Here is an 18,779-nt window from a genome sequence, read left to right as displayed (position 1 = left end):
GTGACATTATTACAATTTCAAATTTCGGGATGACATTTTTCAAATTTGAAGGTTATGGAGTGGCAAATAACCAATTTTCTCAATAATAATATAACAATGTTAACATCCAGTATTTTTTATTACTTCAGTCCCAAGATTAAACTCAATTTAAATTCCTAATCCCCTTTGAATAAATAAGGCTTAAGGCATGAAAAACAACATAATTCCCATTAGTGCCCCATGCTATTAATGATTTTTCAAGTTAGACCAAGATAGAAAAATAAAATGAGAGAGATAAGAGAATTCACCACATATAAAATAGATATTTAGCCAGCCGATCTTTTTCCTCTCAAGCACAATATGTGCTCAAATAAAATTAAATACCCAATGAAACATGATAATAGTTGCAAAATATATTTATATTTCACTACATAGTTGGTACATTTTCCTATCTTTCATTTACACATAAAAGGGTACTTTACTAATTTTATGTTTCCAAGATATTTCACTTTTTATTCATCTCAAAAAGTTGATATATAAATGAATAATAAGAAAGTTCTTGTGCATATGAGAGATTAGGAGGACAAAATACAGATATTTGATAACAACTTAATATATTTAATAATGAAAGAGAGCATACTATATGACAGAAATTTAACTTCTATTACTAAAAGGATTCATTAGGATTGTTAATTGATCGTGGGTGAATAAATGCTCTCTTAGTCTCTTTTACTCTCTTAAAATGAAGAGAATCCTTACATATTATATAGTCTCATGTAAACTTTCTACACACTATAATATCACTAAATAACATGTATTGTTCTAATTAACTCTCTCTATTTCCTAGATATTTTTTTTTAATATTTCCAAGACAACCTATATATCTAGAAAACTACAACATAACTTCGAGAAAGTTCCACTAATAACTATTACATTAATGAAGTTTCTGGGAAGTTCCAACCTTAATTATTACATTTGACTAATAATTAAGTTGATTAATTTCTATCAAATATCCTAGATATGCATTATATGAACTATATTATCAGCTCAATTGAGTAACAAATACCACTTTTTTCTAATTCCGGAACTGTGATTACGGTTTATTCTATTATTTAGCTAAAAAAGATAGCTTATTTCAATTAGAAACTGTATATGCAGAATCTTAATTACTAAAAGTGTTTCTACATTTGACCAATCAATAATGAAGTTATGTACTGATATTTTGATTACTCTCTAATCCATTTATTTTTCTACTGACCACCTGTCAAGTTTTAGATATTTATTTATTAAAAAGCCACTTGCTCATATTCTTTTTAGACAAATATTCAGGCTTGAGGAAGCATGATAGTGTGCCCCATTTAATATGCCAAATTGAAGAACCACCTCAAAAAAGGGAAAAATGGAATGAACCATTTTTTTTTTTTAAATATATCCCCATCACCACTTTAAATGTACACACTATTGAGCCTTTAATAATATATTTTAATTAACTCAAATTAAATTTCTCCCATATATATCTTAGATTAATACTTTTTTTTATTATAATATTTAACAATCATTTTTTTATTTCCACTAAATGATAATAACGTAATAGGTTACAAAGCTTAAATTCTGATAAATTGCTATTTATAATTTTATTTTCACACAAAGAAAAATTTTGTGAATTTATACCCAAAATTGTAGATAAATGACTTTTTCATGACTTGTGGTAAAGCTACATTCCCTATTCATGTTTTTTATTCCCTTTCTATCGCAATCATGGAGAAATAGGTCATTTGGGCCGAACCAATCTCATCTATTCAGAAATTTTGTTTTCAATATCTAGACAACCCGGTCCAACTAACCTGACCAATTATTTGGGCCGGCCCAAAAGTCCATCTGTTTTATCTATTTGCATCTCGAATTTTCTGTGAACTCTTGAATCTAATTAAGAAACTGACACCGACCGACAGAACAGAAGGCAAGAGGTACATGATATCGTTTCCCATAAAGTAACATTAATTTTGTGTTTGAATTCAGACCATCCGATCTATTCTGACACGAAAATTAAAGGATCCCTGTTGTCATGGATCTATTTATGGCACTTCACTGAAGCGAGACAGACAGGTGTCCGATTTTCTGCATTAACGCATCGTTCAAGTTCAGCTCTGGACTGTCCAATCTGAATCCTACCAATGCACAGGTCTTTCATATTCATGCGATCTAAATCGGACGGTCAATATTTAAACTCAAAATCTGAGTTGAACTCATACGATACGAATTCCTTCAGTACTGGAGATGGAGAAGAAGAAGCAACAAGGAACCAACCAAGGTGTTGTTGTGATATTTTTGGAACTTTGAAGGTGTTCTGTGCAAATGACGATCTGGAAGCTCAGTTTGGTTGCATGGTACGTTGCACAAGAGAAGTAATTTAATTCCTCAAATTGCTGTGTTTTCTTCAGTAATTTTTGTTCATTTATCTTTTTTTTCGATTGCATCTTCATAGAATAACTGAAAATAACACCTTGTTTTTCCTTAATCTTGACGATGCATATGAATGAAAAAATCGTGTGTTGTTGTCCCCTTCGGAGAGCCACCGGCCCCGAGCCCGCTGAGCCCATCTTTCCTCAATAATAGTAGATAAAAAATAAGCATTCTCTACACCCTTTTTTTTATAAAAATTCAGAATTATTGAGATGCCAAACCTGGGAGGCTTGTTGTATGCCTAGAGGGTATGGGGGGCTGGATCTGCCTAATTTGTCTATTAGAAACACTTCTCTTCTATTGCGTTGGTGGTGGAAAGTGTACTCGGATAGGCAACGTCTCTGGTCAATTATCATCACGTGTCTAAGAGGATTACACACTTCGGGCCCTGCTGTGTGGATGGCCAATGGGTCTTTCTTTTGGAACCAGCTGGTTAGAATAAAGCCCCTATATTTCACTGGTGTGCGGTTTGGAATGTGGGTGATGGTAACCTTATATCTTATTCGTATGATGCATGGAGGCCGACACCACTAAGATCTCTTAAGGATGGTAGACAAAGACCAATCAAACAGACAATCTCACTTAGGGAGATGATGACTCGATGGCCTATGGTACTATCTCATGATATGGAGGATACACCTACTTTCATTGATACTGGGGATTAGGAATTTAAATTGAGTTTAATCTTGGGACTGAAGTAATAAAAAATGCTGGATATTAACATTGTTATATTATTATTGGGAAAATTGGTTGTTTGCCACTTCAAAACCTTCAAATTTGAAAAATGTCATCCCGAAATTTAAAATTATAATAATGCCACTCTAAACTTCATTAATTTTTAATTTTGCCACTCCAAATAATTAATGACTAAAATATCCTCGGGAGAGGAAGAGCCCGAGGGTATTTTAGTCATTAATTATTTGGAGTGACAAAATTAAAATTTAATGAAGTTTAGAGTGACATTATTATAATTTCAAATTTCGGGATGATATTTTTCAAATTTGAATGTTTTGGAGTGGCAAATAATCAATTTTCCCATTATTATTTGTTGCATATATATGAAATTGCATTATTTGAGAAATCATTTTATTACAGAATTTATTATTTTCTGCAAAAAAATAGGATCAATTTGAGAAATAAAATGATTTCTCATTTTTTGGAGCTTTTGAGAAAACCCACCTCAGCATTCAATTCACATTGGCTGTTTAGTATTGAAAAAGTTTTGCTACATGATCAATTAAGCATCTAAATAATACTTAATATATTTAAGCCTAAACTATGCATTTTTTGTTTTTTTATTAATTATAAAACTATTGAGGATGTCTAAGAGTAGAGATGTATCATCTGGTACGATGTACCAGTTGGTACTGATAGCAATTTTTGTCTTCAGTCATCTGGTATGGGATATTGGTAAAGCAATGTACATAACAATAGTGGTACACACTCGATATTTCATATGGTATGCTCGATCTTTGTTATGATATATTGGATTTTACCGTTATTGAAATACATCTAATATTTTTTGGGAAGAGCAATAACAGGTTTTGTTAGTTGTGTAGGAATTGTTGCAGTATTTGTGATTGTTCAAAAAGTTTGTAACTTATCTTGTGTACAGTTTTTGTTTCATATGTAAATTAATACTTATATTAGTTGTACAGTTTTTTGTCCTGTAGTTAATCTATATTGTAAATTAATGCATGGATGTATAACTTTTTGGTTTCATTTTTGTATTATTCTTCCATATGTAAACTAACTTTTGTATAGATATATTGTTTTTTTTTCTCTGTTATATCACCAACGACTCATATAACATATCTAAATTATCAATGCGGAAGCAATGCAAGACATGTTGCTAGTGATCAATAATCAGTGTTGATCAGCAGGCAACTACAGATACAAATACTCCATGTAATCTAAATGGTTCTGAAAATCGATATTTGAAGAAGAATCAGTAATATAGGAATTTTTTTGTAAAAAATTAATATCATATAATATAATAAGAATATCTAGAACTAACTAAACAAGTTTGCCTAATGAATTCTCACATATAATAGAAAAGCAAAGGAAATGCATCTTTATTATTTTTAGATCAAGATCCATATTTATTTTATATATATCAACATAAGTAAATGATCATGCTATGCATTGGAGAGATATGGGCTCTCATACAGTTCAAGTATATAAAGAATTAAAAGCAAATTTAAACTTTGATAGAGTTAAATTGTAAATTTCAGTTTTACCAAAAAAAAAAAAAAAATTACATAGATGCTCTCTTCCAGGTGATGCATGTTACTTTCTCGTAAACTGTATTTAATCAAATAATAATGCATGCTTGACAGTCGACCAATACAACCATGCATAGAGACAAATCTGCATGTGATGCATGTAACTTTCTCATTAGCTGTATGTACAATAATTAAATCCTTATTTCGAGGTCAATAATGCATGATAACATAGTTTATTGTGCAATTAAAAAGGAACTGTTACTTAAATATAAAAAAGGATAATAAATATTTTCTTTTTGTATATAAAAATTAACCACTTGCTTCTAAAATATTGTTTTTTGTTTTGCATCGACAATCCATGGTGCATTTAATATTTCCTCAAGTCCAACTGGATTCCAATGATTGAAGCTGCCTTACTGTTTCAGTCTTCCCAAAGTCTTTCCCTTTCCTCTCTTTCCAGATATGACTCACTTTCTTTGATATCTAAAAATTGAGATAGCTCTTACCATAATATCGTTCAAAATTGCTAAATAAGCCGGCCGATTGATTCAACTTAGCTTCGATCTTTTAACATATTGGTTCGAAAGATGGCAGAGGGTATAGTTAGTTTTGTTTTGGATAAGCTGTCAGATGCTGTTGTTAAGGAGGTTCTACTATTACATCAACATCAATATGTTCTACCCACTGTCATCTAGGACCCACCCATCTAACCACTTACCACATGACTTGACTAATCAATCAATTTTCTTGCTATAATTGTCTCATATAGAAGAAATGAATTGGTAAAAAATGTCATTTTCTATTACTAGTCAATTGCATTCAGCATAAGCACAAACTAGTTGTTATCTAATCAGAAAGGTCCCCATGAAATCAGAAACCAATGCCAGAAGTGTTCCAATTGCCTTAATACTCCAATTTAATTATCCTTGATTTTGGTACTAGAAGTGATGAACAAAGAGATGATTTCTAAAATATCGACAATTACTCTCTTTCTCCTTTCTTTATCACCTTTTGCCATCCCAATCGATACCTTATTGAGAGCTCAAAACCTTACAGATGGAGAGACTCTTGTCTCACCAAAATCCGTATTTGAGCTCGGGTTCTTCAGCCCTGGTTCATCCAGAAAACGTTTCGTGGGTGTATGGTTCACAGTCTCGCCAGACACTGTTGTATGGGTTGCAAACGGAGATTATCCCTTGGACAACACCTCTGGCACACTAACCTTAAATAAGAGAGGGTCAATAATGCTATATGACACAACAGGAAGGACCGTATGGTCATCTAGCTCTAACTCATCAAGTGATGCCAATAATTTCAGTCCAATATTGGAGCTGAATGATTCTGGAAATCTTATACTGAAAGATCAAATGAGCAATAGTATCATATGGCAAAGTTTTGATCATCCAACAAATACAATGCTTCCCGGCATGAAAGTTGGCAAAAACTTGAGGACTGGTTTTGAGACATCTCTCTCTTCCTGGAAAAGCAGTGATGACCCATCAGAAGGTAACTACAGGTATGAAATGGACACTGAAGGTGTTCCTGAGATTATTGTATGGGACCATTCGCAGATATTTAGCCGTGCTGGTATTTGGAATGGAGAATATTTTAGTGCGGCACCCCAGATGTTAACTTATAAAGACATGTTTAATTTCACATTTGTGTGGGATCAAGATGAGGTGTCATATGGATTTGAAGCTAAGTCCAACTCGACCTTGGCCCGATTAGTCCTGAACGAAACTGGTGTAGTTCAACGTTTTGTCTGGGATCAACCTCATCAGGCCTGGAACTTGTTCTGGTCAAAACCGAAAGATGAGTGCAGCCAATTTGCAAGGTGTGGACCTTTCAGTATTTGCCAGCGTACTGATATGCAAGCCTGTAGTTGTCTGAGAGGATTTGAGCCACTGACACCAACAGAGTGGTACATGAGAAACACTTCAGGTGGGTGTAAACGCATGGTACCTTTAGGTTGTAGTGCTAATAGTGATGGGTTTTATGTAATTGAAGGAGTAGAGGTACCATATTCACATATTGCAACTTCTGATGCGAGCATCAGTGTTAAGGAGTGCAGGAGAAGATGCTTGATGAATTGCTCATGCATGGCATATACCCCCTTGGATATCAGGGGACAAGGGAGCGGCTGTGTTATGTGGGAAACAGTGCTTACTGATACTAAGTACATTGGTGGCCAACAAGTTCTTTATGTGAAGGTTTCAAAGTCTGAGCTTGGTGAGTTTTCCCTCTATTTTCATTTTCCTTGTAGATTCATGACTTGTAGGCATTCTTTTAAGCATTTTTTTTTCTTGTGAGGGAATCACAGTTCTGGTTTAGCAATAACAACTCTGGTAATAGTAAGTTACAGTAAATAAGAGTTTGAGAAGCTATATTTTGATGCATTTTTCTTTAATATTACAAAAAAAAAAAAAATCACTTTCCAATTTATATTTTAAGAAAGTACTGTCTTTTAATGTAGGTACAAATCATAGAAAATGGAGGGCAGTAATTATTGGAATAATATCAGGTAGCATAATATTTGTGCTCCTAATATCTTCAATTGTATATCTACTATGGAGGAAAAAGATGAGATATACAAAACAAGGTAACTATTATAGAACTTTCCTGACCCGAAAAATTACTATTATAGAACTTGCTTGCTTAGATATGGATTGTATTTTGATAAATCCGGCAAATAAATTTTGGATATATATCTTGTAAAACAGTTGAGTTATAAATTTTGGATATATATCTTGTAAACCCACTGAACTCACAACACCCCACTTAACATGAAACTCTGATGAATGATTTATATCTTAACTGGAATCAGTTAGGGATAAAAATTTTTGTAACCCAACTATAGAAAATTGGATTAACAATCTCAATGAAACCCAACCAACCCGACCCATTATAACAAAGATTGCAGATCCAAATAAAATTTTCTGCTTTTAGACATCTTTCTACTTATGCAGCTATATCTTCTACCACAGGTAAAAACCTGGAGCATTCCGAGCGAAATGAGTTGTTCCAAGGAACAGATCTCCCTGTCTTTGACATGGACATGATTTTACAAGCGACGGATAACTTTTCAAATACAAATAAATTAGGAGAAGGTGGATTTGCCATTGTCTATAAGGTACTCCTTGCTATTTGTTTTAAGGCTCACATGTTTGTTCATAAGAAATACTCATGATTCACTCCTTTATGTAATTGCTTATTACTATAAAAATAAAATTATTTGAAAAATAGTCAAGGAAAAAATAATACTGCAAAAACAATCTATCTTTTATTTATCTTTTTAAAAGCATCCTCTAGTCCTTGTGCTATTAAAATCAAAAGGCACTCACAATCACAAAACATGCTAGGGTCAATTGCCTTCTGGCCAAGAAATTGCAGTGAAAAGGCTATCAAGAGAATCCAACCAAGGATTAAACGAGTTCATGAACGAAGTCTTGCTGGTTGCAAAGCTACAGCATAGGAACCTTGTTAGACTCGTTGGATGCTGCATTGAGGACAATGAGAGAGTGTTGATTTATGAGTTCATGGCAAACAAAAGTTTAGATTTTTATATCTTTGGTATACATATATTTATCATTCTAAACCTTTTCCTCATCTTCCATCAATGCAACAATTACAGCTAGTTTCCTCCTATAATTGTTGCATGCAACTATTGAACTGCAAGAACATTTCATATTTTGTTAACTCATGTAACAGATGCTACTAGCCGTGCCTCCTTAAATTGGACAATGAGATTAGATATTATAATTGGGATTGCTAGAGGGCTTCTTTATCTTCATCAAGACTCCAGATTCAACGTAATCCACATGGATCTAAAAGCAGCAAATATTTTATTAGATGAACAAATGAATCCTAAAATTGCAGATTTCGGCATAGCAAGATTGTTTAATAGAGAGCAGGGAGTGATAAACACGAAAACACTAGTAGGAACTCGGTATGTGTCAATTCAGTTCTTATTCGTCATATATAAGTTCCACTTCACTAATTTCAGGTTGATTATTTTTCATCTTTTATTTCACATATTTGAAGTGGATACATGCCTCCTGAGTATATTTCCGAGGGTGCAATTTCGCTTAAATCTGATGTCTATAGCTTTGGGGTTTTACTTCTTGAGATAATAAGTGGCAAGAAAAATCAAGGCAATCAAAACCTTCTTGCTTATGTGAGTGACATGTCATAATTCCAAGAAATAATTTAGCAAGACTTGTATAAATCAAGTCAATTTGTAATACATACTATTATAATAAAAACTATGTAATGATCATGCAGGCATGGGAATTATGGGAAGAAGGAAACATTATAAAGCTGCTTGACGACGTGATCGAATGCTCAGCCTTTGCAACAGAACTAATGAGATATGTTCATGTGGGTCTATTGTGTGTGCAAGAATTCCCTGATGATAGGCCATTCATGAGCTCTGTTTTCACAATGCTATCAAGTGACACATTGCTACAGGACCCAAAGAAACCATTGGTTGGTACAAGAATTGGAGGTTTTACCTCAGATGGGTCCTTCTACCAAAATGATTCATCATCTGTGGTCTCTGTGGATCATCTGACAATAACCGCAATTGAAGGCCGGTAGATAATCAAGGGACTGTAGAATATCTGTTATTATTTCCAAATTTCCTCTAGGTACTTTGTAAACTATTGTTAATCTAATTAGTAGAATGGTTCTGGTAGTGATACTTTATTGTGTTATTTCCTTATTTGGATAGTATAGGAAGATGGGAAACTGGGGAAGAAAAGCAGAGATAGAGTGAGGGATTAAGTTGCAAATTTCCCACTTAGCTATGCTTAGATCTCCAATACTTGCATTACACATTGTTTTTGAAATTAAAATCTTTTGAAAGTCAATTGTCAAATTTTGAAAAAAATAATTTGATAGACAAGTGTTGGTTGTCTGTCCTTTTCTCTGACACAACGAAGAGGGAAGAAGGATGGATCGTTGATTCTCACTTTTTCTTTAGATTAATAGAGAAATAAAAGCTCTTAAAGAGAATCCTATTTTGGGGATGGGAACTGCTATCCATCCTCAGCTTTTGGGACGAATGCGTATCCTCTGCATTAACTCAACAGGGAATCTTTTGAGTTAATGAATTTGAACCTTTTGTACCTAGACAAATTATTCTGCTGATCATATCTCTTGTGCATTATTGGACAGGACAAGTGAAACAAAAGGTGCAGCTCTCCACAGCTCTATGGCTGCTAATGGATATGGAGGCTATTCCCCTTGCTAGTTGGCACACTGATAATGATCTACCAGAGGAAGCTTAGACCTATGAAGAAGATCCCGGAAACAAGATTGTTCCTTATGAAGCTGATGCCAACTAATGGGAGAACTAGGGCTATTCAGCCAAATTTTGTGTCTTAACCTCAGCCTCTGTGTGTGGCTTACATGTGTTGATGAACTTGTTAGTTTTTGCTGTTATATTTTGGTATTACCAGCTGATGGACATTGTTGTCAGGGTTTTATTATTTTCCTTTTGTTAAGACAGACTTGATGTGGTTGTAAGTTAACCTTTTCTTTAATGAAAATGGGCTTTAGTCTCTTTATAAAAATAAAAAATAAAAAAAAAAATCAAACAATGACAGGTGATACTCTTGAAAGTTTTTTTTTGAAGGTTAATACTCTTGAAAGTTAAGAAGTTATTTTTTTAGATCGATTTTGAATGGTCCGAATAACCTTCATATATATAGGTGCTTCGGAAAAGCCTTCATATATTTGGTTGGTATCATGGTATGGATTAAATTAAGTCTCTTTTGTTAATCCAAATTGATTTAGACAGTTCTTTGTTGCAGGAAGGAGCTTGCCTTAGGCCCTTACCCTATCAATTAATCACAGGAATTTGTGTATGAACCAGAACTTTTCAGGAACCCATAATTTCTCTCTAAATGAATAATATTGCTGAGTGTCTTCTTTACAAAATAAATAAGTTATATATTGTTGTATTTCTTTAAGCCATTGAAGCTGAGATATCATCTCACGAGAAGAACAAGTACAAACATGCAAAATCACACAAACAGATTATTGCATCTCCTTCACGTATCTGATAAATTCAAAATTCCCACAAAAAAGTATTTAATTTTGTGGTCACTTAACCGCATAGGTACTGTCATGTGGTTCATTCAAGCATTCAATATCGAAAATTTCACCACAGAAGCATCGCCAACCTTTCGACAAACAGCGATACTGTCATGTGGTTTAACAAGAAACAACTCTTGCAGCTATTGTTCTAGTACTTTCTCCCAGAAATATTTTTGTAATAATAATTAACACAAACAGAAACAGATAAAAAACTCATTATCATAAAATGCTGCATTATTTTAAATCCCGTTAACATCCTGGCAACAAAAGTTATAACAAAGCCTCTCTCACTGATTCTTTTGAGAACAGAAACATAGACCCAACAATAAAACAGAAGATAACTAACAGCCCCCACTATCCATATAAAACTAAGAGATAATGATCAGATATATCGTACATATTACATGTTATATGCAGATATATCCTCCATTTATTATTTTTTATTCACTTGGGAGGAAAGAAGATAGCGTCAGATGTGCGTTTGGAGCGAAATAGCTGCTCTAATTCAGATGTGGTGCCAAATGAAGCCTCCAGTGCTCGAGGAGAAATTGCTTTCCAAACTGATGTCCTCCCGGCCAGGTGACTAAACACAGGGCTGCATTTCCAAAATAATAATTATAGTTATATACTTATATTAAAGTATATAAAACACCAAAAAAATGACATAAAATGAGGAGTTTATATGAATTACTTTGGAGTAGTGATGATAGAGAACCACTCCATGCCCTCCGGATCAGCAATTTTCGACACAACAAAGAACCTCGGCACGATAAACAGCTGCCCTCCTGACACCTTTGTCTCAAGCACCCGTTTCCCATCTATCCCCACCACCTGCACCCTCCCGCTTCCTTTCACCACATACGTTACCTGAAACCACCACAATTCCGATTTCAGATAAAAGATTTTAAAAGAAAATTTAACCTGATAGTCACGTACCAGTAGTGCTGTACTGTACCAAAAAGATATTTCCTTCTCAATTAGTCAAAACAGCACAACTTCTATAAAAAGTAATAAATTAATCTGGAGCGGAGCAATTAAGTGGGACTAAAATTCTTGCCTGATATGCCGAGTCGCAAGAAAATCCAGGAGAGCACATGGCCCCACCACACAGTTTCACTAAGTCGGCTCCCAAACCAACCAATTCCACAGTTGGTAGGTTCTTGCTGTTCAACACCACCACACAACCACCTCCTTTTATGTCTACATCTAGAGGTGCCTCGTAGCAGTTCACCACCAATCCATCTCTATCTTTATCTGACGGCTCTGGCATTTCCTGACCATCTTTTAGCTTGACAATGCCAGTGCTGGATTGGTTATGTACCAACTTGGAAACATCATTTTCAGAAAGGTCCCATGCACGAGAAACAAATTCAGGTGTGAATCCAGTGAAGATACCAGTGGGGCCTGTCAGCTGGAAGTCGGTGAATTGGCCAGGCCTGTGACCCTTTGAGGTGTCACCGAGGAAGAGAATTGTGAGGTCAGATTCATTCGGGTTGAACCACCATGTAACAAATCCAAAAGGAATTGCAAGGGCATCACCCTCTTTGATAGCAATAACTTTCTCTTTTTCTGCCTCTGGAATAGTTAGGCCACAAACTCCACTACCTATTCATTTTTATTATTATTCAGATAAGACACAATTTTTATGAATTATGGAGTAAAAAAAAAGCTCTAAAATAGGTCCTTTCACCAAGAAATTAATGAAGTGCTAAATATGGTCTAAAAAGTTTTAAAAGTAGGCCATGTCATGAATACTATTAGTAAGAGTTATTAAAACAAAAATTACAGTACTACAATGCGTATCTTAACCTGAAAAGAGAATAAATTGTGGAGTCAGAAAAGTGAGTTATAACTTATAAGTGCACTAATACCAAATATTTGGAATATTTTTGTGTCTATTTGAAATGATAATGGCACAATAATTACGGAATTGATTCTGCAACAGCTGATTCAGCAGCACAAATCAAAAGTTAAAGGGAAAAATCTAACTTATAGTTATGATAGATAATCCCATTTTGACTTGATAGTATTACAAACATTTGAAGAAAATGTCTACGGTCAGCAAAAGAAAAACATGTGAATTAAAAATAGCTCACCAGTATTGTTCTTGTTAGCAGAAAAAGTCCCCTTAAATTTTTACTATATTTTTTCTTTGAAAGTAGAAACATATTACTTTTATCATTGTCCAAAACAGCTCAATATTGTTTTCAGTATTTTGTTTCCTTCTCTTTTAAGAGTAAACCAGTTGATTGTTGAGTCCCCATGTTTGAGGAAAAAAAAATTTGGAACAGTTATACAGTTATGAAACTCTACAAGAAATAGCCTAGGTAAATAAAGATCACAAGTCAATAAAATAAATGCTCAAAGATAAACTTTAGGCCTTTACTTAACAAAGGAAATTACACCAAAATATACCTATACCAATAGCTGAAACTTTGTAAAATGGCAATGCATTGTGATAAAACTAAGTTTCAATTTCTTGTGTAACTAACTTCTTAACAACTGGGGAATGATTGTGTATTTTCAAAAAAAAAAAAAAAACTGTAATATACAAAGATTTCATCAACAACACAAATAATGTTCCAATTGTGTTCGCATAACTTATTGATAATTCATAGTAAATAAGCATAATAATACCCCAATTGTGGTTTAAGCTTAAACTAAAGAATTTTTTTTAGAAACCATAAATAAAAAAATAAATTTTACCAAACCAACTTGATTGCTTTGTTTTTTACAAAAACAATAAGAACTGGGATGTCATTTCGGTTCCATTTTTTTTATCTTTTTGGGACCCAATTGTCATTTCAATTCCAGCCGTTTTCATAGATTTTGAGAAAAAAAAATACGTTGAGAAATTGTAAAAATACCTGAGACCGAATTGTCATTTCGGTCCAAAAAAATAATTTCAGGACCGAAATTGCATTTTGGTGCTTATGGTTTTTGTAAAGAAAAAAAATAATCACGTTGGTTTCAAAAAAAAAAAAAATTCTAATTATGGTTTATAAAAAAAATTCTAAACTAACAGAAATCTTTAAAAGTCCCATGTAGTGATGAATTAGAATCAGAAAGAAAAAGAGAAAAATTACCTTGAAGGACATAGGCGACCTTGGAGGAGTCAGAGTAACTGGGCGCAGCGAAACCGCGAGTCTTCAAGAGGAGCTTAGCGGCACCGATGCTCGCCACGTGTAGCATCGGAAGGTCGTCCGGGCTCCACGAGGAATACGAACCTCCTTCTCCGCCATACGATTCTTTCGGGGCTTTTGGCGCAAGATCCATATCCATAGTAAACTTTGATTTTCTAATAAAAATAGCTGAAGAAGGAAAGAGAGGTTTTAGAGAGGAAAGCTAATGGGATATGGAGGGAAGAAGTTCGGAATTTATAGATTTTAAGTGGCGAACTATATATGGATGTATGTGTAATGGGTAGCCGTGAACAATATTTTTGGAACTTTATTTTAAGCTTTCAAATTATTTTTGGGTCCAAAATTCTCTGCGCCTCCGTATTAAGCATTCCATTAATAAATTATAATGAAATTGAAAATAATAGAAATATAAATTAAAGTATATCCATTTTTATAATAATTAAAAATTACTACATTAGAATAGAAATTAGAGTTGAAAGTTCCAATACAGGATTAACAAGTCATAATTAGTGGATGAGAATCTATTAACAGTGATTTATTTTAAAAATAAGTTTGCTAATTGTGAAATTCTCATGCATTCAAGAAATAAGAAAAATGTTGTATTAAATTAGAAATTAGAATAAAAAATAATGTAATGTAAATTAAAATATATATATATATATATATATATATATATAGACACACATCTTGACTTGTTACACATTAGTTAGACAAATTTAACACAGAAAATTCAAGCCATTGCCTTTTTTGGTTCTACTAATTTTTACTTTTCTTTTTAAATAAGACCTCGGTTGGTAATTATCCAAATAAGTTGGGGGTATTAAATGCAGAATCTTATTATATTATATGGTGCATGCTAATCACATTTTATTCTATTCATACTAAATAAATAGAAGTAGCCAAAATAAAACCCATGAACTAAAAAAAGGGCAACATTTCTAAGTTCGATGCTTCTATTATTGAAGGAATACACAACAATTTGTTTCATAATTATGATTTGAATATATTATAAATTAAATTTAATACAATTATCAAATAATAGTATTTGTTTGGTTATTACGGTTGGTGGAGATTAAATTTAATACAATTATCAAATAATAGATTATATATTAGGTTTAATGAAAAAAAATAGAATATTTGATTTCCGATAAGGAAATTGATAAACATTAATGATTTAATTGGGGGATGCTACCAATTAGACAAAAATAAATGTATCATTAATTGTTGTACCCCTTCCTATGATAAAATTCCGGATTTATTTATATAGAAAAATGCAATTGTGAATTTGTGATGATATATGGGATTGGGTTTTGTCCAGAGGGTTTTGGACAAAGCTTGGAGTCAAGTTTAAACATTCGATTTGCATTGAGATTCGTGTGAATATATTCAAAACTTAATAAATTTAAATGATTTCTTAAATCTAAATGTCTATACGAATTTTGATGCAAATCAGACGGTGTAAGTCCGATTTTGGATGAAACTTTGTCCAAAACTGTTTGAATAAAACCCCCACCTATCTTAAAAAATGTAACAAGTTTGATGATAAATTTATCTGATGTAATAACGAAACAACAACTATTATAAAAAAAAAAAAATTATATATGTGTTCGATATAAATTACATAGCTGAAGGAATATGCAACAACTTTTATTATTGGAGGAATAAGCAACAACTTTTATTATTGGAGGGCAAGATTTCTTCTCTTTTTTTTTTACATTTATCAAATAACGGTTTAGCTTTGTTGACAATCGACTGGTAACAAAAATTATTTGTAAATTGCTTCAAATTTGTTATATGATCCATCGAAAACAAATTAGGATATCGTATTTTATATATATATATATATATATATTTTTTTTTTTATCCGCCATCACATTGGCAAAATAAGTTGGAATTATATATAACTCAACTATAATTAAAGCCAATTTTTTTATTAATAGGAAATAAATTAAAAAAACATCATAATAGGGAATCGTTTATGAGTTTTTTTGAGATATAAGTAGACCGGGATTAAGGACGGGACTAATTATCCCGTCCGGCTTAATACACCTTAACCACAAAGCTTAGCGGAGAGGGAAAAAAAAGGAGACGGTACAATTATTCCCGTCTAGGATTAAAAATAAATAAATAAAAAACAAATCTCCAAACGGGTTTGATTATACATTGGCGAAGAAAAAATGTAAAATGGAAACCGGTGTTTTATTTTCTCAGCCGTTAAGAATCCATTAATTGCGAGGCATATTCTCAGTAACAGAATATTTTTGTTTAGATCCGCATCTATATAATTCGATCGAGGAATGCATAATACCAATTAATATATAAGATCCTCTATTTGACTCATTGAGCCGCGGACGGGATAATTCCTACTGTTCGGCTTTTTTATTTTTTTTTTTATTTTTTTTTTTTTTTATAAGCTGCAGATGGGATTTTTCTTACCGACCCGCATTTTTTTTCTTTTTTTTTTGTTTGTGCCAGACGGGATGTTTCCTACCATTCTGTTTAATTAATGTTATCGTAGAATTAGCAGCTGGATAAATCGGACGGAATAATTAGTCCCGATCTACCTATATCTTGAGAACATTCAGAAATGATCTCCTATTCCAATATTTTTTTAATTTATTTTCTATTAATAAAAAAATCGGATAATTAAAGTCTCAAATTGCCACAAAAGTCACTTTATGATAATTTGTCAAAATGAATAAATTTACCGCCCTCTCATATGCATTAGATATTTAGATGTATCGCTAACTATGGATAGAATATAACAACAGGAGTTTACTAACATATAACAATAACAATAACAAAAAAAAATTCCCAAAATTAAATATACATATTTTTTTTTCAAGAAAAAGGTTTATTGTGCAAATGCAGGAGAATTCAGATCCAGCGAAGTAACTCAAAGGTTGGGTTTTAGATTGGGACCGTCCGATTTGAATCTGCCATAATCCATCTGAAGTGGAGAGCACACATTTCGAGCAACGAATCCGAATCTCAATGCGATCTCGAGCAACGGATTCGAATCAGACAACCCAAAAGTTAGGTTACTTTAGGAGACCCGGACACCAGTCAGCTTTTGAGCGAGCATCTACTGCGGTACTGCAGGTGAATCCGTATCACCCCAGATACCTAAGATGCAAGTCATAAATCTGGACCGTTCTTTTCATGTGGCACGAATATGAAAGCAGGCCCTCTATAGTTCCAACTGACTATGGATTGAGTTTGCTCTCTTCTCTGCTTGAGGAGATAGTCATAAGAGAGAAGGAAGGATATCGCTATGATGAAAAAGAATTATATTATGTTCTAACCGTTAAGAATCTCAGCGGTCCAATTATTTTATGGACCGCTGAAAATTCTAGTGGTCAAGAAAAAAAAAGGATTGGACCATCGAGAATTCGAGATTCTCAATGATTTGGGTATTTTTATAATTCTTCAAAAAATCCTGGACATTTCTATTAATTTTATTTTAATATTGAATATTAAAAAAAATGACGACCGTGGGCCTGCCGAGAAGGAAAGTAAAATTGGTGGAATCAATACGAATTTTCTGCATAAATCTATATCAATTCAAGGTGCGTTAAATGAGTAAAAGTTTGGATGAGAAAATAACTAATTTTCAAGTTTGAATGAGTAAATATCTAATTGAAGAGTAATTTTCAAGTTTGAATGAGTAAATATCTAATTGAAGAGTAATTTTCAAGTTTGAATGAGTAAATATCTAATTGAAGAGGAAGTTATGATGGATATATATCTAAATTTCTCGTCTTCTTTTTTAATTAAACGATCTACTTATTCAACATATAAATAATGACATTTATATTTTTTTTGGAAAGAAATAATGACATTTATATTATATTGATATTAAAATTATTTTATTAAATTTAACTATCTGTAGAATATTTATCAAACTGTAGAAGATGTAATTGTAAGTGTTTCATTGTTGCTTCATAATTTGATGTGATTGAAAAATTAATTGTTCATTTATCAAGCAATTAAACGGCACATAAAAAAACTCCTGCTTTTTTTTTTTCTGATTTGTCTTTCTTAATTTTATTAATTTTCTTAATTAATATTTGTATCTTAAAGTTACTCTGTGACTCAACTATTCGACAATTATTTATTTTGTATCTATATTCGTCAAGGTTCTAAATAGTGTTTATTGCGTCATAGCGGGAAGTCTAAAAAAAAAAGCTATTGAAAGCTATGCTGCATAATATTTTTTTATTTTTGTAAAAATTATATCATATATTTGTACTAAATATCAACATTATCTAAGTCTCATAGAACAATAAATAACATCAAATTGATTAAAAAATTATGATATTCATATTGAACCAATACAAAGTCCAAATTGGACTCAAAATATCCATAATAATACTAATATCATAAACTATTGATCTTTTTTCTATTCAAAATATATTTCAGCATCATGACATGATCTATCTTTTTTCTATTTAAATTTCAAAATAACTTAAATATCATGGTATAATTAATTATCTTAATCTATTCAAAATATTCAAACTATTATATATAGTAAGTATCATTTTGTTACTTCAAGAAATATCTTAATATATCAAATCTGAGTCTTTATTTAAAGCTCATATAAATTGAAAAGAAAAAAAAACAGCTCATGTTGCATATTGGTGCTGTTGCTTCCTTATTTGATTTTTTTGATGGATCTCTCATCTAATAATTAATAGTTTAATATAAAGCTTAGTACGTCAATTGCAAAAAAAAAATCACGGTTAAAATCCAATCTAAGCCTTTATTTAAAGCCCATATAAATTTAAAAAAAAAAAACTCATGTTGCATAGCGTGCGCTATTTGCGCTACACGCTATGCACTATAGCGGATCGCTATTACCGCTATAGCA

At 32.4% G+C, this 18,779-nt stretch overlaps 2 protein-coding genes across 2 annotated transcripts; one reads left to right on the top strand and one right to left on the bottom strand.

The window, feature by feature from the left end:
- The first annotated feature begins 5,561 nt into the window (after nucleotides 1-5,561).
- LOC144548065 (receptor-like serine/threonine-protein kinase SD1-8) lies at nucleotides 5,562-9,786 on the top strand. Its single transcript, XM_078296745.1, has 7 exons — nucleotides 5,562-6,896; nucleotides 7,141-7,266; nucleotides 7,652-7,797; nucleotides 8,027-8,237; nucleotides 8,376-8,613; nucleotides 8,709-8,841; nucleotides 8,949-9,786. The coding sequence occupies exons 1-7, from the start codon at nucleotides 5,615-5,617 to the stop codon at nucleotides 9,261-9,263; spliced, it is 2,451 nt and encodes an 816-aa protein (XP_078152871.1). The 5' UTR covers nucleotides 5,562-5,614; the 3' UTR covers nucleotides 9,264-9,786.
- Nucleotides 9,787-10,984: 1,198 nt separating this feature from the next.
- Nucleotides 10,985-14,123, bottom strand: LOC144547885 (12S seed storage protein CRD-like). Its single transcript, XM_078296565.1, has 4 exons — nucleotides 13,853-14,123; nucleotides 11,824-12,371; nucleotides 11,458-11,633; nucleotides 10,985-11,361 (listed from the first exon to the last, which is right to left on the bottom strand). The coding sequence occupies exons 1-4, from the start codon at nucleotides 14,046-14,048 to the stop codon at nucleotides 11,211-11,213; spliced, it is 1,071 nt and encodes a 356-aa protein (XP_078152691.1). The 5' UTR covers nucleotides 14,049-14,123; the 3' UTR covers nucleotides 10,985-11,210.
- Between the last annotated feature and the right edge of the window lie 4,656 nt (nucleotides 14,124-18,779).

The sequence above is a fragment of the Carex rostrata genome, chromosome 32 (genome assembly GCF_964058835.1).
Source record: "Carex rostrata chromosome 32, lpCarRost1.2, whole genome shotgun sequence".
Taxonomy (NCBI): domain Eukaryota; kingdom Viridiplantae; phylum Streptophyta; class Magnoliopsida; order Poales; family Cyperaceae; genus Carex; species Carex rostrata.
This window is presented reverse-complemented; position numbering and strand designations above follow the sequence as displayed.

Coding starts and splice junctions, on each gene's coding strand:
- LOC144548065 (XM_078296745.1), top strand. CDS start 5,615: ATGAACAAAGAGATGATTTCTAAAATATCGACAATTACTCTCTTTCTC. Junction 8,238..8,375: donor TTTAGATTTTTATATCTTTG/GTATACATATAT, acceptor CTCATGTAACAG/ATGCTACTAGCCGTGCCTCC. Junction 8,842..8,948: donor ATCAAAACCTTCTTGCTTAT/GTGAGTGACATG, acceptor ATGATCATGCAG/GCATGGGAATTATGGGAAGA.
- LOC144547885 (XM_078296565.1), bottom strand. CDS start 14,048: ATGGATATGGATCTTGCGCCAAAAGCCCCGAAAGAATCGTATGGCGGA. Junction 11,634..11,823: donor CTTGCGACTCGGCATATCAG/GCAAGAATTTTA, acceptor TGGTGGTTTCAG/GTAACGTATGTGGTGAAAGG. Junction 11,362..11,457: donor TCTATCATCACTACTCCAAA/GTAATTCATATA, acceptor TTGGAAATGCAG/CCCTGTGTTTAGTCACCTGG.